Source organism: Spinacia oleracea, chromosome 4, assembly GCF_020520425.1.
Source record: "Spinacia oleracea cultivar Varoflay chromosome 4, BTI_SOV_V1, whole genome shotgun sequence".
Lineage (NCBI taxonomy): Eukaryota > Viridiplantae > Streptophyta > Magnoliopsida > Caryophyllales > Amaranthaceae > Spinacia > Spinacia oleracea.
In genome coordinates, this window is record NC_079490.1 from 91,050,657 (window position 1) to 91,072,954 (window position 22,298).

General features: G+C 36.0%; 1 protein-coding gene across 5 annotated transcripts; it reads left to right on the forward strand.

Annotated features, from left to right (window-relative positions):
• The first annotated feature begins 578 nt into the window (after positions 1-578).
• On the forward strand, positions 579-22,073 carry LOC110801313 (CBL-interacting protein kinase 32). 5 transcript variants are annotated; one of them, XM_022006653.2, is made up of 16 exons: positions 580-939; positions 2,158-2,736; positions 2,819-3,022; positions 3,693-3,755; positions 4,946-5,017; positions 5,246-5,353; positions 9,694-9,777; positions 12,951-13,004; positions 13,095-13,220; positions 13,308-13,397; positions 20,153-20,275; positions 20,364-20,471; positions 21,038-21,151; positions 21,285-21,341; positions 21,418-21,492; positions 21,738-22,073. In XM_022006653.2, the coding sequence occupies exons 3-16, from the start codon at positions 2,852-2,854 to the stop codon at positions 21,816-21,818; spliced, it is 1,326 nt and encodes a 441-aa protein (XP_021862345.1). In that variant the 5' UTR covers positions 580-939; positions 2,158-2,736; positions 2,819-2,851; the 3' UTR covers positions 21,819-22,073. The 5 variants fall into 5 exon arrangements, with proteins under 5 accessions (XP_021862350.1, XP_021862345.1, XP_021862346.1 ...); XM_022006654.2 differs by lacking the exon at positions 2,158-2,736 and having other exon boundaries at positions 580-1,044; XM_022006655.2 differs by lacking the exon at positions 2,158-2,736 and having other exon boundaries at positions 580-1,036.
• Positions 22,074-22,298: the final 225 nt, after the last annotated feature.

Sequence of the window (22,298 nt, forward strand, 5' to 3'; positions counted from 1 at the left end):
ATGAACCTAATTTTAACCATATTTCATACATCTTATCTTTTTCATGATGAACTTGAAGCATACATATGTACCTGAAACTAATAGATGAGTTGAGTAGTAGATTTTTGCTTTGAATTATTAGTAGTAACTGCAATTTTTATTATTATTGTCACCGTTAGGGTTCATCACTGTCATTGTTTTTCATTTACCGTCACTTTTTTTAATTACGGTCAGTGTATTGCATTAATTAATGTTAGTAGTAATGTTTTTATTCTGTTCAATGTTATGGTTTGTTCTTATCATTATTAGTTAATTACTGTCATTCTATTGTAATATTTTTAATTATTATTAATGTTATTTTAACAAAGTTTATTATTGTCAAGGTTACAAATCGATTTATTTTATTAATAGTAATGGAAAAATAATTAATTAGACTAATTTATTTTTTAAACACTTGAAATTATCATTACTCCTAAATTAAATATTTTAATAAGAAAGATAATATGTGTTAGGGTATGTAAACTAAGAGAGAGGAAATAAGAGAGGATCCTTCTTGTTGTGTTAAAAAGAATAGAAATAGGAGAAGGAAGAGAAAGGAGATAGTGGAAAATGGAGAAAAGGAAAGAGAGTAGAAAAAAGGATATTTGTATACTGGAGGGAGTTCCGATTTTCTCAAAAGTCCTTAAAAACGAATTATCCATTTTATTTTTCTATTATACTCCGTAGTTTCTTGTCTTGTTGTCTATAATCAGTCGAAAAACATCTTCCTTGTTGTGTTTGTGTGTCTTTATCTGTATCTTTGTCCTCCGCGCTCTCTCTCTACCTCTTAATTACTCTGTTAAATTGCTTTGTGTCACACCATCTACAGTGACCCAACTACTCTCTCAAGAGCCAAACCTTCAAATTAGTCACTCTTTCATTCTTGCCTGCGCCGGAGAATTTCTACCATTTTGTTTTTCTGTAAGTTTAAACCAGAATTTCTTAATTTCTATTTTTGTCTCCAAGTAATTCAATCATTTATTCTACTGGGTATTTGATATTTGGAGCTTGGAAAATGGTAATCAGGTGCATATATTTAAAATTTTCATTTTTTTTCCAACTTGTGTTATTTATCCTTTTTGAAGTTTACATTGATGATTTCTTAATTGGGTTTTGGTTATTGTTATTATCTTGAATTTGAGTAACAATTTTCTACAAGATCTGAATTGCAAAAAAAAATATTTTTCATAATTTGTATGTCTGTTTGCCATTTTTGCATGTTGTTCGTTCCTGGTTGATTTTATTTCTGGCTTCTATTCAGATATAAGAGTAATTTTACTGTAGTATTGTGATATTTCAGTTGTTTATCTTATTGCATATTTACTCTTACTGAATTTTTGGACTTTTAGCTTCTGGTTATTCTGTGGAGGTCATGCAATATCAATGAAATTTAAGTGTGACATTGGAAAAGCTCTGTACAGGCAGGCAATCGATATATACATTTGTACGCTTTCACTGTTTTTATAGTTGTGCTTATATTGTTGAAGAGTCATCATTTTGTGTTTTAACTTTCTTAATCGTCTCATTCCGATATTGTTGATTGTAATTTGATGGGAGGGGGGGGGGGATTTGAAATGCTAGTAGCATTATAAAAGGGTGTGCCAAGAACAATAAAGATTTCCCTTAAGTTAAGCAATTACAAGATAGTAGAATTACTTATTGGTGAATAATCATATTTAAATTACTAAAGGGTTTATTTCGTTGGGCGATTAGTGTGTTCACATTTTCCATATTCCACATATGTTGCATTATCCATTTCTGTTATGGATGAACTGGTTTACATATTGATTTGGTGCTGTATTACCATCTTACCTTTAGATATAATTAGTCTGGTTTGTAGATTTACTTGATGTTTGTTTTCAGCTTATTAGATTTTGATTTATAATTTGGACAGAAGAGAATGATAAATATTTTTCTTGAAAAAATTTCTTTGTGATGATTTACCGGTAAATGTCACTTTCTCTCAGATTTGGCTGAAATGAGTCAAATGATCACTAACAAGTGAAAGATTTATTTGCAAAAATCTTTTAAAGATATGCTCTTTTCCAGAATTTTTTTAATTGTATCAGAAGTTGTTCCATTCTAATGACCTTGGAGTGTAATCAGGCTGCTTCTATTAATCCCGTGTTTTAATGTCAGCATTTTCTTGAGGCTGCACCAGATATATCATATATACTATCAGTCTATCACTAAACAGCATATGGTACAATATCGGAAACCATTATTAATCCAAACCAAAGTTTCGACAGCTTTTCTAAGTGAAAATATGCTGGTATTGACATGGTAATAACCACTTTAGAGGTGGTATCAGGCTATATTTCTCAAACTCGAGTGCTCATGTTTGACACGCTACATGTCCAAGTGTCTGACTCGACTACTTTGTGAAAACCTTCCATTAATTTGGCCTAAAATGAAGTGTCGAAGTGTCATACCGACTTTCGATTGTCGAAGATCCAACACGGGTACTTGAGGTTAAATAAAGAAGTCCGAGTAATATAGGTGTCGATGTCGACTATTGAGTAGTAATGGAAAATTTTGAAGAAAAAGACGTGTCTGGGGATGGTGTTCCTTTTGATCTTGGCATGTGACTTTCTTTACAAAATTACGTATAAGAACATTATAATCTCTACCACTTTTTGTACCCCCTACCAATCCGGCAGTTAATGTAGTGGAGAATTGATGTTTGTGATTTTTAAAAATGGGGTTTCTTTTTGACAGGTAAAATTTCCATGAAACTTCTGTGCACTGAAATTTTTGTGTAGGTTGTATGTATCGTAATCAAAGTTGTTATGTTATGCAGTAAAAACAATAACCAGCCAGCTGAAACTGGATAATGAGTGCCGCTAAAGTCAAGCGTGTGGTTGGGAAATATGAGTTGGGGAGGACAATTGGGGAAGGAACATTCGCCAAAGTGAGATTTGCAAGAGACTCTCAAACAGGGGATCCAGTGGCTATTAAAGTTCTTGACAAAGAGAAAGTTCTGAAGAACAAGATGGCTGAACAGGTTTTCTCTCTCTGTTATCCTTCTATCTCTTACTCCGACCAGTTCTCTAAATTTCTGAATTCTGTTTTGTCCAACTTTTATTTTATTTTACTTTACGTGTTTGTCTTTTAATTTGTTGCATGGACTATCTGTTACGATTGACTTGCACCCCCCCCCCCCTCCCCCACTAGAAAAGTCAAAAGAAAATCTATTGCAACTGATAAAGTGATAAGGGTGTTTAAACTATTCTTAGTTAGAGGGAAAGATCGAGCGACGTAACTTAACATAAATGTAACATAACCACAGCATGATTAGCATCTTAATCTTTCACCCCATTTCATCACTTCCTCTCATCAGCTTTACTAGTTGATGACTGTTGTTTAATCATAAATATAACACTACCACACTAACACAGGAAGGTAAAAGATTGTAAAATTATTTAATATCTTAGGAAGTTGTACTTCCCACAGGATAGAGGAGGTTTCTCACCTAGCTTTCCCTAGGTAAGTGGAACTTCCGCCTCCAATTTCTACCTCCTGGAGTCAGCTAAGCAGTCCTCGAAGTTGACAATTCCTTGGAAATGAAACTCTGAAGGGTCAATTTTCCTGAAGTTCTTGCATACAACCAACTGATTATGTTATGTCTAAAGATCAATGTTAATCATTATTTAATGTATTGTGTAAACTTACAGATAAGGCGGGAAATAGCAACGATGAAACGAATAAAGCATCCACATGTAGTTCGCTTGTATGAGGTATGTTTCTGGGTGTGTGTGTGTGTGTGTGTGTGTTTGCGGTGCTAATTGTTTATTTCCCTTATCAATTATGAATGTCTATGTGTGTGTTTATGTATATGTACCTTGAATTTTTGACGCAGGAGATGGTTTTAGGCTCCGTTGGTTTGGAGTAAAACATTTTCCAAGAAAAACATTGTCCAAGGATAAAAAAAATCGAAACTAGTTTTCCTTTGTTTGGTTCCTTGCAAGAAAATTCATAAAGGAAAATAAGAGTAGATGGGTGAGTATTGATGGGAAAATAGAAGATGGGGGTAAGGAGGAAAATTGGAAAAGTGGTTTCCCTTCAATTCAAATGGACAAACTTTTTTACACTTTGAAAGTGTTATTGGAAAATAAATAAACGGAAAATGTTTGAAAAGGGGAAAATCATTTTCCCGAAAAACAGTTTCCACGGACCAAACACTCTCTTAGTGGAGAATTTCTTTGGTTTACACGAACCTTGTTGTGGTATGCTTGTAAAAAAGGTTATTACGTTCTTTGCCCCTAGAAAATGTTTCATTTGGTTATTTAAAATTAATATTTCACGAGATTACTTCAGTAAATCATTTAGCAGTCAACATCCGATTTTGTAATTTAGAGATCATTTCGTTGGGAGTACCTATCTTAGTATTCCTTTTTCCTGAAAGAATTGGGGATACTTTATTTTGCCTTGGGTTGGGTCTGTGGTCAAAAAAGGCCTGATATTACTAAGGAGTGTAAATAGTTCTGCACCGACTCTGTAATTCGCAGATATTCGTGTTAAAAGTTTAATGATTAATTAACAAGAAACCTTGCTGTAGACGTGGGAAATTATTATCTTAATTTGTAAAAATAGAACGTGAGACATTTATCATGCAACCGATGGGTGTTTTCCAGTGCTTTGATAGATGGTTGTGTCAACTTTCTTTTTATACCTTAACAATTTTAGTGTAGCAACAGAAGATTGGGAGCTTAGTGTGTGGTGTAAAGAGTTTAATTATTAAATTAACCAGAAACGTTGCTGTAGACGTCGGCAATTATTATCTAAATATGATGGATATTTTCTATATGTCTAGTGTTCGGTTATGTCAACTTTCTTTTTATGCCTTCGCAATTTGACTGTAGCAACATATGGTCTAAACTTTAGTTCTCCAGGCATTGCTGCTTTAATTGACATATTTACTCTTTAGGTGATGGGGAGCAAGACCAAGATATACATTGTTTTGGAATATGTGACAGGAGGGGAGCTTTTTGACAGGATTGTAAGTCTCTCTGATCTTTCAGGTGATACCTTATAATTTTCTACTGTGAACTTGATACTCAGGATTATTTTTCATTACTTGGAGGACAAACTAAATTGTTTTATTACTTGTTGGGTTTGTTGAAATTTAACTTTCAGTTAAGAGATTGCTTTTACTTGAAGATTCCATGATTTTTGGATCTGTTGTCCTACCTTAACTTGTAGATTCGAATCAATATTGATATTATAGGTGCACCATGGCAGAATGATGGAAGACGAAGCAAGGAAGTATTTTCAGCAGCTAATAAATGCTGTTGATTATTGTCACAGCAGGGGTGTTTACCATAGAGATCTGAAGGTATGATACTATGATGTTAGTTCAAGTGAAAAGTGTTACCTTAATGCACAATTTAATTTCAAACTGAAGGTATAGCGCTAGTTAGTTCAAACTTTTGATTTTTATGGTTGTATACTTGTATAGTTGTGTTATAATGGTCAATGGTATTAGTTTCCCAATTATTTCTCTGAGAGAAAAGGCTACTAATACATTTGATAACATTAACTTTGAAGAATTAAAAATGAAAAATTTACAAACAGAAACCCATGTATTTACCCTTAATCATGGTGTCTTCTTGTTACTGGAGTAACTGAATCAACTTTATGGGAGAGATAGAAACGTAGAAGATAGAGGAAACTTGGGAGAATAGTTAGAGAGAGAAGTAGACAGAAATTAGAGAAGGAAATGTTTGTATTTTATTGAATGAATGTGTACAAGCTACTGAATTACTCTTATAGTGATTATAAACGAGCTCAGCTAAGCTCAGCTAACAAGTTCTAGCAGAAGTCCTTAAACCCAGAATTCTGTTTTAAGGAAAACATCTTATAACCGTTTTTCCCGCCAAAACTAACAACTACATTTCAACATAAAATGCTTAACAGAAAATGAAAATAAAATACCCAAATCTTGCTTCTAATCTGAATGCTTGTAACATATTTTCCCCCTTGAACACTGACTTGTCCTCAAGTCTGAATGTCAACTAAGAAACCCGGAAATCGAGCTTCAAAGTCTTCAGCATTAACCCAACTTGATTCATTAACAGGATTGCCAGTCATCGAATGAGATATTGGACTTTAGCTGTATTTTGACTTTTCACAACTCTTCTGTCCACAATTGCAGCAGGAGTGATTGTTGTCTCTTGACTCAGACCTTGCAGCCAGTCAGGTATATGAGTTGATGGTAAGCTTCCATGAGAAGCTTTCAACTGAGACACATGAAATACATGATGGATAGCTTCATCTTCTGACAACTTGAGCTTATAAGCCTACCTTCCAACCGCTGAAATGACCTGAAATGGTCCAAAATATTTAGGAGACATCTTTAATTCATCCTATCTTTGAACTGAGAATTGTCTGTACTTCTGAAGTTTGAGCCAAACCCAATCTCTCACACTGAAAACCCTCTCAGACCTGTGTTAATCAGCTTGAGTTTTCATCCTGGATTGAGCTTTTGAGTACAGCCATCATTGCTTCTCTCCTTCGTAAGCTTCTATCCACTACCTCATGGTAGCCTCTCCAGCTAAGTAAGGTAAATGGACAGCTGGAGGTTGGTTGTAAACCACTTCAGAGGGTCTCATTTCTATAGCCAAGTGATAGTGAGTGTTGTACCACCATTCAGCCAAAGGTAGCCACATACATCACGCTTTAGGCTTTTCACTGCTCATGCATCTTAGGTTTCAAAACATCTGTTCACTACTTCAGTTTGATCATCAGTTTCTGAATGGTATGCTGAAGACAGAAGAAACCAAATGCCATGTATAGAGAACAAACCCTTCTAGAACTGGCTCGGGAAAACTGAATCCCTGTCACTTACTATTGTTCTAGGCCACCCATGTAGCTTAAACACATTATCAAGGACTGAGCTACTTGCATTGCAGTAAAAGGGTGCGCCAACGCCATGAAATGGGCATATTTACTCAATCTGTCAACTACTACAAATATGACATCGTTACCCATGAATTAAGGTAATCCATAAGTAAGTAACGAAGTCCACAGAAATGTCTACTCAGAGTTCCCTAAGGAATTGGCATAGGCTGTAATAATCCTGACCTTGCAGCATTGTCATACTTGGATGCCTGACAAATCACACATTTCCTTACAAACTGGCTGACATCTCTAGATATCCCCTTCAAATAAAAGAGGTTCTTAACTCTCCTGATTGATCCTTCCCTTCCAGATTGACCACGTTCAAGGGAACTACGTAACCAATTGATCAGTTTGGAACTTAGAGAATCATCCAATCCAACCACCAGCTTCCCTTTTGTCCGCAGCATGTTGTCTTGTAAACTGAAATTAGGAACTGATGTTGCTGATGTAATTGACTGATAATGTGAGTTGTACCATCTAAGGCATAGCTTCCCTTCAGTAATTCCTGTAGATCAGAATTAATGACTGAGATAGCCATGTATAGCACTTGTTCTCCTTGTACTCCTGAGATAGCCATGTACAGCACTGAGATAGCCATGTACAGCATCTGCTGCCACATTCTCTTTCCCAGACCTGTATTGTCTCATGAACAAACCCCATGGGAGAGCCAAAATTGCTGAAATGGAGTTGATATCTTCTGTTGAAGAAACCACTCAAGGCTCTTTTGATCAGTCTTGATCACAAAAAGGCCACCCATTAGGAATTGCTCCCATTTATGAACTGCGAGCACAATGGCTAACAGCTCTTTTTCATAAACTGACAGTTTCTGCCATTTTGGCCCCAATGACCTACTAATAAAGGAAAGAGGATGTCCATCTTGCATTAAAACTGCTCCTATTCCCAATTGAGATGCATCTGTCTCCACTATGTCTCCACTAAAAATTGCTTGGAGAAATCTGGAATAGCCAAAATACAGGAGTCGACACTAGGGCTTGCTTCAGTTTCTCGAAAGTATTCTGAACTTGATCATTCCATTCAAATGCTCTTTTAACACGTTGGTCAAAGGTTTGCTAATAACAGCATTACCCCTTACACACTTCCTGTAATACCCAGATAACCCAAGGAAACTTCTTAGGTCTTTTACAGAAGATGGAGCTGGGCCAAGAATCAATCTTATGAGGGTAAGTTTCTACTCCCTTTCAGAAATAAAATGCCCTAAATACCCTATCTCTCTGATTGCGAAAGAACATTTACTAGCCGTACTGCCGTAGCATACATCATCTTCTGCTTCATTAACTCAAATACTTCAGCCAAATGTGTCCAATGTTCCTTTAGAGACTTGTGTATCAATACAACATAAAAAAAGACTAACACACACATCTCTCCCCTCTCTGTTTGAGTCGAATCTTCCATCCCTTGCTTCTCCATCTCGTTCTTCTAATTAGTTGGAATACCCATTCTTACTTACGCTTTCTCATCCCTTGCCCTCCTCCCCTCTTTTTGTCCTGTCTACCCTAATATCTCCCTCCTATTTATATCCTTTTTTTTTAGCACAGTACACAAGTGGCAAGATAATAACCATTAATCGAAGGAAAGGGGGAGTAGAAAGGGAGGAAGTGGAGGGCCAAGTGGAAAAAAGACCGTGTAAAGGAGAGAAACCAATTGTGTGGTTGTAGTTGCTAGAAGTTGTGGCTGTTGAACACTTGTGTTGGAAGTTGGTGGAGATTGCTCATTAGTGATGGTGGCAAGTGCCTAAGATCTCCTAGCCTTCTCTGAATGGGAGGTAAAGAAACTAAGAGGTAGGGGCTGGGGGATTGAAGTTGAGGTTGTACATGACACATAATTGTGGGGGTTGGGTGGGGGGCACATGTAGGATCTTTCTTATTATCCACACTTTCATTCTAAAATAAATATTTTTTTATTAGGAAAATTTGTCAGAAATGACCTTTTAAAATCCAAAAATTGTGACAAATGACCTTTTAAAAAAAAAGTTGTGAGTTAGGGCCCAATTCAAATTTTTTGTTGTGAATAAGGACCAAATGCCATTTTCCGGTGGTCAACGTCAATTTTCCGGCGGTCAACCGTTATGTGTTGGCGAATGCATAACTGAGGTAAACGAAATGGTATTTTTTATTTTAAGAAATGGTATTTTTTTTTAATTAAATGGTACTTTTTTTTAATGTACTCTTTTTAACGAAATAGTACTCGTTTTTACGAAATGGTACTGAAATGATACTCTTTTTAACGAAATGGTACTGAAATGGTACTTTTATCTTTTTTATATTTTTTGTCATTTAGTGAATGTTATATGTTTTGCTTTAAAAAATATATTTTTTGTTAAAAAATGAATCACGTGCAAGCCACGTGCCAATCAACGCCGGAAAATCGGCGTTGACCACCGGTAAATGGCTTTTGGTCTTTATTCACAACAAAATACTTGAATTGGGCCCTTTCTCACAACTTTTTTTTTAAAAGGTCCTTTATCACAATTTTTGGACTTTAAAAGGTACTTTCTGACAAATTTTCCTTTTTATTACATGAATTTTAATGCAATGGTTTATGTATGTAAAGCACTGACTGTTATGAAGCACAAACATGTCAGAAGTTTGGACTGCTGTTGCAATTTTTCTTTTATTCGTTTGGATTAATAACATATATCGACAACAGTTTGGGATATAATATAGTTAGCCAAATTTCTTAGTTCTTCTATCAATTTTATGCCGATGAATATCATCGATGTCTTACAATTTGAATCTTTCGTTTATATTTTCACAGCCTGAAAATTTGTTGTTAGATGTGGGTGGGAATCTTAAAGTTTCCGACTTCGGGTTGAGTGCAATCTCTCAGCAACAAGTCCAGGTAGTCATATTGATTTTACCCTTCATGAAGTTTTGATAATATAATACTATGAAATTTGTGATCATAAGTTACCTTGTAATGAAAAGCTGTAGAGAAGGTTTATAAAATATTAGATTAATGATATTAGTTTTGTAAATAATGTTAATTTTAGGATTCTACTCTAATAGAGATAATTGTTATTTTCATGTTATAGTTAGCTAAGTTTGGAGCAGCTCGTATTGTGCACAGTTGGTGCAACCATGGTTAAGTTACTCTTTTATGTTTGTAAGTGATCATGTATGAGTTAATCTTTTATGTGCTTAAGTGGCCTTTTTAAAGACGGTAACTCAGAACAACAAAAACGACTTTAACAAGAAAACTTGTAACTTATGTGAAAATGGGCTTGATTCACTCGATATTTGTGAATTAGGATATTGTTTGGGTATTGAGCTATGTTACTCCGACACTTCTTCCGGCGGCGGGTGTCGGTGTCGACACGACCCGACCCGCGACACGACACCCGACACGTGTCCGGGGAGGTGTCGGAAAAGAGTCCAAAATATAGTGTCGGCACCAGTGTCGGAAAAGAAATTGAGTAAAAAAATCAAAACCCTAGATCTAGAAATTGAAGGTCGGGGAAGACGATTAAGAAAAAAATATATTGGGGCTTTTGTTGTAGAAGAAAAAACGAGTTGAAAGCATTCTTCGATCCTTGTTTTCATGACTGCTTGAGAATCGCCATTGTTTCCGGCGTCTTCTTCCTCCTCGTGTTCATGTTTTGCGTCTGTTTTAAGGTGGTGGGCTATCATCTTCGGGTTCGTGGTTTATGGTACAAGGTTTGTTCTCACTTTTGGGTTATGATATCACGTTTAAAAAAGTTAAAAAAAAAAGAAAAGTTAAAAGAAAGAAATTCATATAGTGGGATATCACGTGGTAATTTTAGAATAGTCTAGGACTCTAGGGTGTTACTGTTGGGAGTGGGTCTGTCAGCTTTTTATTATATATTTATGTTTACTTTCCTTTTTTTTTAAGGATATTTATATGTTTACTTTTGAACTCTTTGTATTCTTAAACTCTTTCAAAGACTATTTATCTTATTTTGTAATTTTAATTTTATTATTCATTAATATTCTAATCTTTATCTTTTTTTTTAATTTAAAAATTATATTTTTATAAAAAGTGTCGATGTTTTTTCCGACACTTTGTAAGGCAGCCGTGTCTAAAAAACAAGTCAAGACACTCCTTTGACCGTGTCGGAGGGTCTGCAAATATTTGGATCGGGGTGTCGGACACGACACCGACACCCGTGTCCGAGTAACATAGGTATTGAGTTATTTGGGCAATTTGATTAACTTAGAACTACAGGGCTCTCTTAGACCCAAGGATAAAATTTCCTTTAACCCAAGCTATTATTGCAAACGCATGTGGGACTTTTGTACTTTCTTTTAAGTAAAATTTGCCAATTAATACCTATCTTATAAATCACTTTGTCACTTACTACCTAGGAAAAAAAAAAGTTGTTAATTACTTCCTAGAAAACTTTCTTATAATTACTATTGCTACCAAGTCACCATTTTGGTAAAATAGGCGGGGAAATGACGTCATATTGTGGGGATTAGCGATAACTTGCTCCAACTTTGCCGATTTTAGTAAATTATCATTAACTTAGGTTATAAATCAATGGGTTTTTTTAATTTTCTTTTTATGTTTTTAATTACTTAAAATCAACTTAAATAATTTTATGACGTCATATTACGGCCAATTTAGCCGGAACATTGACTTAGGTAGCAATAATAATCATGTGAACATTTCTAGGTAGTAATTGACAACTTTTTTTTATCTAGGTAGTAATTGACATTTTTTATTTTTAATTTTTTTTATTGATGTGTAGTTTATATTGAGTGGTTATTGAAAAGATTATCTTGCGGGCATGTGCAGTGGTTTTCTATATGTTTTGTATCTGAGTCAGATATGTGGTATTAATGTTAATTCATGACATCATCATTGTTAAAGAATTATAGGTTCGTTGTTATATACCAGCCCATGCACACCCGTTCCGTGTTGAATTTCATTGTAGAGCAGTCTAAGAATAACAAAGAAAACTGACCTCCAATGATCTCTGTAAGACCGTAATAATTGTTACCCTCTTAAAACACAGTCCGTTTGCGAAACCGTTTAGATGCATTCATGAGCATTGGTTAGCACTCTACTTCGTCACTATTTGTTTCAACTGAGTAATGTACCTTGGAATGAACACATTAAAATGAATACGAACTTCCATAAAGTATGTCATTTATTAACATGGCTATGGCACCAACTATGCATGAATTATAACCTTAAGTGTTAAGTGCTGAAGCTCCACAAGTTCCCATTAGCTTAAATCTTCTGAGAGTTTCTTGAGCTGCTTTAATTAACGCTTCCCTCGCTTGAGAGATCTGCATTGTGGAGTATTGTTTGCTTCCCTGTCCAAAATCCAAATATTCTCTCTAATAGACTGGCCAAGCTTACATGCCTGAGTAATGGGCTAAAACTAAAATATGCCAAGAAGGCAAGAAGAGCTACAGATGTAATGCTTGAATTTAGCATAAAATTTTGCGCGGGAGATATGTCTAAGCCAGGAAGAAGCCAATATCTACATCATAATGCAATCATTTCCCTGCACCCACTGTCCTCACAATCCCTTGGAATCCCAATGCAGCCAAACAGAGCATGCCATGTTGTTTCCTCCTCCACATTGCACCATGGTCAGTAAAAATCAGTACCTTAATATGATAATAACTACAAATCAGTTAAAGTCTGTAGAAATCAGTTCTAGTCAGCTAAATTTATTTCAATCAGTAAAGTTAATTCAGTATAGTAAATCAGGTGAAGTGAACAGGGTTAGTTCACCTGAGGCTGAAGTGTTTCACATGTTGAACTGAACTTGAAGCTAGCCCAGGCATGGGGTGCAAACTGATCAGGACTTGAGGTCGTCCAAAGTGAGCTACTGAAGACTGAAATCTCTGGGGCTCTGTAGTGATTTAGGTTCAGGGAGCGAAAATGTTATTAGTTTTATAGAGACCATTCTTTCCTGTTTTGTATCCTTCTCTGCTACTTGCTTATTTTGCATTAGTTTCATCATATCAAGAATGAATGAAGGAACAAAACAAATATGTAATATATTGGAATAAATTCCCAAATTCTTTGTTTCGCAGGGAGATGGACTTCTTCATACAACTTGTGGAACTCCGAATTACGTTGCTCCAGAGGTGACTTATGGAAACCTACGGATGTGTTCTGATGTTTACATACCCTTTTATAGTTGCTCACTGCCTTTTGTCTAAACCTGTGAATTATAGGTCCTTAATGATAGAGGGTATGATGGGGCAACAGCGGATGTGTGGTCGTGTGGTGTTATCTTATTTGTATTGCTCGCAGGTTACTTGCCTTTTGATGATTCTAATCTTATAAACCTATACAGAAAAGTGAGCAAGTTTACTTGATTAAATTAAATGGGTCATCCATATATTTCCAGGTTCGTATCTTTCAATATTTTAGTTTTGAATATGCAGATCTCAGTGGCTGAATTTACCTGCCCCCCTTGGATGTCCTTCAGCATGAAGAAATTTATTACGCGTATCTTAGATCCAAATCCTATGACAGTAAGCACTATTGCTTATATATCCTCGTTATTTTCGATGGACTTTTGTCTTTCTTTGACGGTCTTTATTTTCTGAATTATTGATGTCGGTAATGTTCTTAGGCCCTGTTCGCTGAGTTGAGCTGAACTGAAATTGAACTGAATTAACCGAACTGAATGCTCCTAAATTGAATGCTCCTGAACTGAACTTAACGTAACTTAACATAACAGAATATTAGTGAAATGAATAATGAATAATGAATAATACAAATGTCAAATGAGAAATGAGAAATGAGAAATGAGAAATGATTATTATTAATAATGAATAATTAATAATTAATAATTAATAATCCGTAATTAATTTCTAGAAAATAATAATAAATGATAAATAATGAATTATAGTAATTAATAATAAATAATTAGTTATATATAATAATATAAATATATTATTCTTTGGTAATAAAATAACTATTATTTGTGGGTCTTAGTGGGTGTCAAGATGGTAGGGAGAACGGGCTTACTAAGAGCTCTTTGATCACTCATCTTCGTGATCGTCATTGTAAGGGTGATGCTCAAGTGGTCACACGACACTCTCTAACCACTGACTTGGCTGTTTTTTCTGAGGCTGAGTTGACCTTCCGTTGTATGGGGATTTGGCTTTGTGGGGATTGTTTTAAGACGCATGCTCTTCGTGCTAAATATCGTCATGGTTCTGATTTTGTGGCCCCACCTGTTGTTGAGGATGGTGTTGTTCGGTTTGTGCTCTATGGTTTTTTGAAACCGTTACTTGCTTCTGATGTTCGCATGGATACTGCGGTGCAAAACAGGATTGTGGTTTTACCGTCACTCTTCTTGACAGATTGTTTTCTAAATGGCTTTGCACAGTGAAATCCATCCCTCCTAAATGTCGTTTGGGCTTTTCCCGGGTTTTGAGAGGCGCGCTTGATAGGGTTATTTGCAGGCCTGAGGACGTCTCTTATTGGGTTAAACTTCTCGTGTTGCCTATATGTATCCTTAAGACCTTTAGTCCGAGAAGTAATCGCGAGTGCACATCTGCCGTAAGGCGGCAACGGCAGGAAGAGAGCATTGCTAATGCTATTCGTACTTGGAGTGAGCCGGGTGGTAATATGCTTCTTTTGCGGGAAGCTTTGCCAGCTGGATCCCCTACTTTGATGGATGATGATGAGGATCTTGATTTGGCAGAGCGTAATATCAAGCAATGTCGTAGGAAGATTTGTGATGACCATTACACTGCTGTAGTCCGTGTTCTTTCTTCTTCTGGCGTTGCGCCTTATAATGAGGCTACTCTTGCGGATTTACAGTCAAATCTTCCTACGACACTGCTTGATATTACGCTCTGCCAAATCAAGTTCCTCATCAGCATCCATCAAAGTAGGGGATCCAGCTGTCAAAGCTTCCAACAAAAGAAGCATATCACCACCCGGGTCACTCTAAGTACGAATAGCATTAGCAATGCTCTTCCTGCTGTTGCCGCCTTACGACAGATGTGCCCTCGCGATTACTTCTCGGACTAAAGGTCTTAAGGATACATAGAGGCAACACGAGAAGTTTAACCCAATAAGAGACTTCCTCAGGCCTGCAAATAACCCTATCAAGAACGCCTCTCAAAACCCGGGAAAAACCCAAACGACATTTAGGAGGGATGGATTTCACTGTGCAAAGCCGTTTAGAAAACAATCTATCAAGGAGAGTGACGGTAAAACCACAATCCTGTTCTTGCACCGCAGTATCCATGCGAACATTAGAAGCAAGTGACGGTTTAGAAAAACTATAGAGCACAAACCGAACAACAACACTATCCTCAACAACAGGTGGGGCCTTATTTTGAACTGTACTACGAAATAAGTCCTGAAACTGAAATGAAGCCAAAAAGAACAGGGCCTTATAAGTTTGTCTCTTAATTCTTTAGGGTTTTCTATTCTCTGTATATCTAATACTCCCTCTATTCTTGTTTATTAGTCCCCTTTCCGTATTGGGATGTTTTTTTTATTAGTCCCTTTTAGAATCTTTTCTTATTTGTTCAACAATTATTCTCCTTTTACCCTTATATTATAATTGTAATTTACTTTTCATCCCAAATAAATATGCAAATGGTCCCTTTATTTTCTAATTTAACAACACTCCACCTACCCTTTTTTTTTCTCTCTCCTACCCACATGGCTCATAAAATCTTTTCGATTCCTTTCCATGAAGTAGAAGATGGTCGTCCCGTTATCGCTTTTGGGTCAATTGGAAACCTCTCTGCAATTGCAGGGGTAAGGTTGCGTAATTCGGACCCCCCGTACCCCGCTTCTTGCTGGAGCCTCTTTGAGGCAATGAGGTAATAATAATGAATGAATGTATACCCACATACAGATATGGCTAAAGCACCGGTAAGACCAAGAGCAGAAATGAAAACAGCTTTTATGCCAAGAGCGTCTGCGTTGAGGAGATCTGGGTCTTCTACCCGGTGGCACAGGACTGGAAATTGAATTACTAACTGCAGTTGCTAGACTGGCACTTAAATTAGCTGGGTGAGATTCTTTAGAGATTCACATGCAAGGTGTCCTTTAAATGGATTTTTCAATATTCCATAAAGGGCTAATAAACAAAAACGGAGGGAGTACAATGATAGATAAACAAGGTGATGAGAACTCTCATGTATTTCTATCTTTTGTTAAATGATTCTCTTCTATTATGTTCTTGTGACCTAAACCTAACCGATGAACTTTGTTTAAATTGCTATAAACTGATAATACGTTTGCTTCTGGCCTAAGCTGCTTATTTGGATTGATGGTGCTGACTATTAAGTTATCTTCAATAATATAATCAAGTCGAAAGGCACCATTGTTCAGTAAAGACTTTAGGGCCAATATGTTCTTTCTAATAAACAAGGACAAACCAAACCAGTGGCGGATCTTGAACAGTAAAGCAGAAGCATTAAGCAAAATAGTATATAATTTATACATTTATATTTTAATTTTAAGGGGGTGAAGTTGAGGGGGCGAAAATCTTACGTGAAATCGAAAGAAAAAGTACTCCCAATGGGTATCAAACCCGGCACCTAGGGAACCAAGAATGACTTGTAGTCATCTCACTGAACCACTGGGACAAAGGAAAGTTCAGTGCTCTATTGTAGTTTTTGTTAGCATATAAAATGTATTTTTTCTCTTTGTAAGGCCGGCTGCTCCCTCCACCCCCCATATACAATTACTACCTCCGTTTTCAATACTTAGTTACTGTAGCAACAAAAACCAAGGAGAACCCAAAATTGAGACCATCAAATGGGTACTTTTACGCAGAGGAGAGAGACATAGAGTAAGAGAATTATGAAATATGATTGGGTCCCACAAAGTGGGGCGAGAGATAGGCTAACATAAATGGAATAAAATAAAAGTGATTTTGAGGTTGGGGGCTAGTTGCTGGTTCCTCCCTTTCTAATTGATTTGTAGGGAAGGGGTTGGCGTTGGGCAGTGTGGCTTCTTGTCCAATTTGATTCTCTAGAGATGGAGATTTGAGTTCCTATTGGACTTGACAGGTACTAAATGCAACTGTGTTTATCCTTTTCTCCACGTCACCGAGTCCCACCTTACCTCTTACCCAGGGTTACCTAATACGTTCACTTCCCGTTCGTACTCCGATTTAGACCGATTCGTACTAATCGGAGTACGATCTCGAGCTAATTCGATCCAATAAGCAATCTGGATCGATTTAGAGTCTTCTTCGCCATTACTTTGTGAATTTGAATCTTCCGCGTGAAAATGGAAGATGGGGATTGAAAATATGGTAGAAAGAGGAAGAGGAAGATCCTAAAGAGAGAAGAATAGAGAGAATCATAGAAATGCTATTATTTGTGACTTCTATATGGTTGTCACCATCAAATAAGTCCAGATCCTAGAAAAACGTGAATAGTTGGATATTAGTTTGGTGTTTAACACACTTTTGAAAATAAATTAATCAATATTCTATTAATGAAGCAAAAATTGGAGAATAAATTGCGACGGAAAATTTTCCCATGATGGATTAAGGTATTGGCTAACTACAACGGTGATGACCTGTGGTTTATAAGATTACATAGAGGTAATCTATAAGGTTATAGTACAAAGAGTTTTCTGAAATTCATAGATCCAGTGACCGAAGATGCTTTCTGTACTTTCTTTGTCCCGAACCCGTTTTCTTTGTACTGTCCCTTAATCCCTTTGGAGAAAGTAGTGTAGATCGAGGTGTCCGGAGAAGTCCACACCTGCCAGAGCCATTTTATGAATTTTGTTTGCAAGTTCTACAACCGGCGTAGCCTAACGTAACGGCTGACAAGCTATTAACCCCAATCGTGGTTAATCAGTATTTGTTTCTTCGATGTAAAAGTAGTTATACCCCTAGCTTATTTTTGTGCTATTGAAGTTATATTTAGTTGTAAGTTGGAATACTGGAGCTCCTCTGGCAGTTGACGGATTCCCTATTTCATTATCATTATCATTACCCCCATCGTCTCAAAGAGGCTCCCGTAAGAAACGGGGTAAGGGAAGGTCGAACGTACGCAACCTTACCCCTGCAAATTGCAGAGAGGTTGTTTCCAATTGACCCAAAAGCGATAACGGGACGACCATCTTCTACTTTATGGAAAGAAGCGAAGAGGTTTTAAGAGCCATTTTGATTTAACCCATTACATCCCACGACCAAAAGAACAAATGAATCTTTGGCTCTATCGGTAAAAAGTATGTCTAATGTTTGTACTGGTCCCTTTTGGTTGAGGATCTGAGTGAATCTTCTCTACAAAATGTTGGAAGTTGTGTGATCGATTTGAAACCCACAATATGAGCTCAAATTTCGTTATTCATTATTGTCATAGCAAGAACCAAATTCATAACAATAGGGTTTCTATGACCTTGACCTAATTCTTATTCTGCAAGTAGGGAATGCATTATATGTGATGAAAATCTCTCCTTTATCCTTTGGGCAACTAATTTTTAGTTTCATATGCCAACTATTTAGTTCTGCCATTTCAATAATAATTTGTTAGTTGTCTGTTGATAAGTATCAAAATAGAAAACTTTAACCGTTTTTAGAGCATCGTTAACAATGAAATTTTTAATTTTTCATGGCCATGTACAATTTTTTTGGGTCTTAACGATGAACTTGTAAAAGTTCTTTGAATAAATGTAAAAGATGAGCAATTGGATGAACATTCATCAATTTCATTAACCAATCTACAATTGCCACGTGCACATGTATGAGACAAAAAGTAACAATTTGTTTTTCAAGCTTGTATATTTTGAAGAGTACAACTCAAAAAAATAAAATAAAAATACAAAAAGATTTATTATTTCAAACTCTACAAATAGACACCCATTTTGATATATGTTTCACAAATATTTATTTTATGTGGAATAGGAAAAAGGGAAGAAAAATATGAATGAACTTTAATTTTTAAGTTTATGATTAAGGAACAATATGGTAAATTGTTCATGGAAATGATGTTGAAGAGTGAGAAAGTGAACAATTTATTTTTGTTTATGAGTAATGATGCTCTTAAGAACTTAAGATTGTAAGTATCCAACATTTAATTTACACCTTGTTTACGTATGCCTTTTGTCTTTTGAGGTTACAGCCAAGAAAATAAAAGGCGCTTAGGTAAGGTTTTTTCTGTCGATTGCATTTCCAGTCACTGGATGTCTGTTTTGCACTGACCTTTTTGCTATAGGCCACTTTTTTTTGAAATATACAAATGTCAGGCCATCGAATTGTAAATCAGTCATACCTTAGTCCACAGGAGTGAAAAAAAAGTCCAGTTTGTGATATCTTTGAGTTTATCTCTAAAGTGAGCTGGTGTTTCTAATTTTACTGAGTTTTTCTCACATGGCTATGGTAGTATGTTTGACAAAAACTTATATACGCATGCAAACATTAATGTCTGACTACAAGCTGAATACAATGTGCATCTATTCATGAAAGGTGGCTTGTTATGGTTATTTATGTGGCAACTAGTATGGTTCCTAAATTTCCACCAAAAATAAAATAGCCTGTTTCTTAATGAAAGGGTCAGCGCAGTTTGTGGGGCTAGGTCTGGTGGTTTAAGACAGTATAACACTGAGCATAGGGTCAGACCCTTAGTTCTTGATCCATTGATCCTAATTGTGTATCCCAAAATGTGTGTCAAAGCTGATCCAGATTGCTGATGATTATGATTCAGTCCATTAATCCTGGTGACCACAATTCCCTTCCTCTATAATCTAAAACCCATTCAATTGAACCTTTGTCATAAGTAATCAAACGTGCCTTTAGATCAAGGATTTATTTCAATAACCCTTTTTCTACGATTGAAAAATTGATGGAAAATTATGGACCATAAAAGTATTGGGGTTTGGTAGCCTGATTAATGTGAGTCCACCAGAATATTTGTCGGCTCCTCTTGCTGCTGCAAATGAATGGGAAGTATTTTTCACTATCTTAGTCTTACCCCCTATGAAGATACGACCAAGGAGATGACTTTTAGTTTTATAGGCTTTGTTCCCTCTTGACATTATACATTTATACAACTCTTAATGATTTTCCTTGTTTCTTCAGTTAACGTCATACTCCATTACGTATTTGTTACATCTTAATGTAAAAAAAAAAAAAAAAACACATAATATGATATACTGTGACTCAACTGCCGTTCTGGATCCTGTACCCTGTATGGAATAAAATTATGCACCACGTGACATTTGTTTAGGAATTTCTGATTATATTTACTCTGTCAAGTTTACTGGCTGAACTTTTTTTATTTACACTTGGCAGCGCATAACAATCCCTGAAATTCTGGAAGATGAGTGGTTCAAAAGAGATTATAAACGTCCTGTTTTTGATGATGAAGATGAGACGAGTTTGGATGATGTAGATGCAGTTTTCCAGGACTCGGAAGTAAGTTTCAGTAATTTAAAGGATATAGGCTTTGTAAGAGCATGTGGATGGACTGGCTTGTATTGATATGTTAACGGCCTATCAACAGGAACATCATGTGACCGAGAAGAGAGAACATCCAACAGCTATGAATGCATTTGACTTGATAAATATGTCAAAAGGGCTTAACCTTGGAAGTCTTTTTGACACAGATCAGGTTTTCCTATTCTCTTGTCTTTTTGTACATCATTCATATGTGGTTCTGATTCTATTGCGTGGAAGAAATTAACTTTGAAAAATGTTTCGTACTCAAGGAGTATCAAGATTCTGTTAATTTTTACACCAACTGATATACCTTACCGGAAGACTGAAAATGCTAATACGTTTGTTACTGTCTCTGGTCAGATGGTTGTACTGATGTGTAGTATTTACGTAGTGGATCCTAGGTTTTCTTTGAAATGTAACGTTGATATTGGAATATGTGATCTGTTCCTTGAATATATTAGGGGAGTTTTGGAGTCCTTTGACGACTTCTGATCATATTGTTGAGGAAGTCTTATTTGATGAGTATGCAGCCATGAATGCAGGAAACGATTGAAAATCTTTTAAAGTTTTCATTTTATTTTTTATTGTTATTTGTGTAATTGTTTTGTTTGCTTGGATGATTGGATATGTCTGCTTTCCTGCATCACATTTTGTGCGCAGTTGGAGATACTTTTCTGCACTTGCAGTTTGAGAGGTTTCCTGTTACACTATGCTAAACAAATCCTTGTCTTCAACCAGGTTTTTAAAAGAGAAACAAGATTCACATCTAAATGCTCTGCAAATGAAATAATTAAAAAGATTGAAGAAGCTGCAAAACCCCTCGGTTATGATGTGCACAAGAAAAATTACAAGGTAAATAGTTAGCATATTTTATGTATCTATATTTTTGACGGATGAAGAGCTAGATGCTAACGCGCCTGAAGTGAAAGTAGCCATGTGGATTCCTAAAACTTTGATCTGACATAAGCTTTCTTCTTTGTTTTAGATGAGGCTTGAGAATGTGAAAGCTGGCCGGAAGGGAAACCTCAATGTCGCGACAGAGGTACTAAAAAAGGAAACTGAGTATGTTGTTCGATCTATGTATGATTTGCTAAACTATGCACTGTCATTTCTTTTAGGTACTGCAAGTCGCCCCTTCTCTTCATCTAGTCGAGATTAGAAAAGCCAAGGGAGATACTCTAGAATTTCACAAGGTATGCTCCTTTCGTGTTGAGTTAGTTGTCATATTGTCTCAACCTCATCGTTAAGTTTACAAAATAACTGATATAAAACATGATTTTAGAATAAAACTCCTTATAATAGTTTTGTTATTTTCATCCTCTTCTTATTTAAAAGGATATGGTAGAAAAGTATTTGTGGAAGATCTGAGAGCATCTTTTTTTCATTATTAGGTGGTCGCTTGGTTTACTTATTATTCATCATCATTCTCCTTTTGCAGTTCTATAAAAAACTTTCAAGTTCACTAGAGGATGTAGTTTGGAAAACGGAAGAAGACATGCAAAAATCAGATGAGAAGTGAATGCTATAAGGTCACTATCTGTTGATGCCTTTGTAATTCTCACTTGCACTGCTTGTACTCCCTTCTTTTGTGTTGATAGTTTCTTGCAGTTTAGCATGGTTGATCTCGACAATCTTTTGTTTATTGTATCAGGAAATAGTCATTTTAACCCTTGTGCAGTTTGTAGCACTCATACTTCATATATACGTGTAATAGTGTATCGTTGTAACAGACAAGCTAAAAAACAATTTTTTTAGTGTACGGACTGTAAGTGTATATGGTATGTTGGATTTGGAAGGTACATAAGTGACAGCGTAACAATCTTAAGGACATGCTTGGATTAGGTGTAATAAAAGTCAAACCACCTTAATAATAAAAGCACAACGAAGGTGAACTAAGGTGGTTGCAAGGAGGGTGGTGTGTTGGTATTGTGATGAGAAGTTGTGATAGTGGTGGTGTTGTTAGGAGAATGGAGGAAGAGGAAAGTGTAGAATTGGTGAA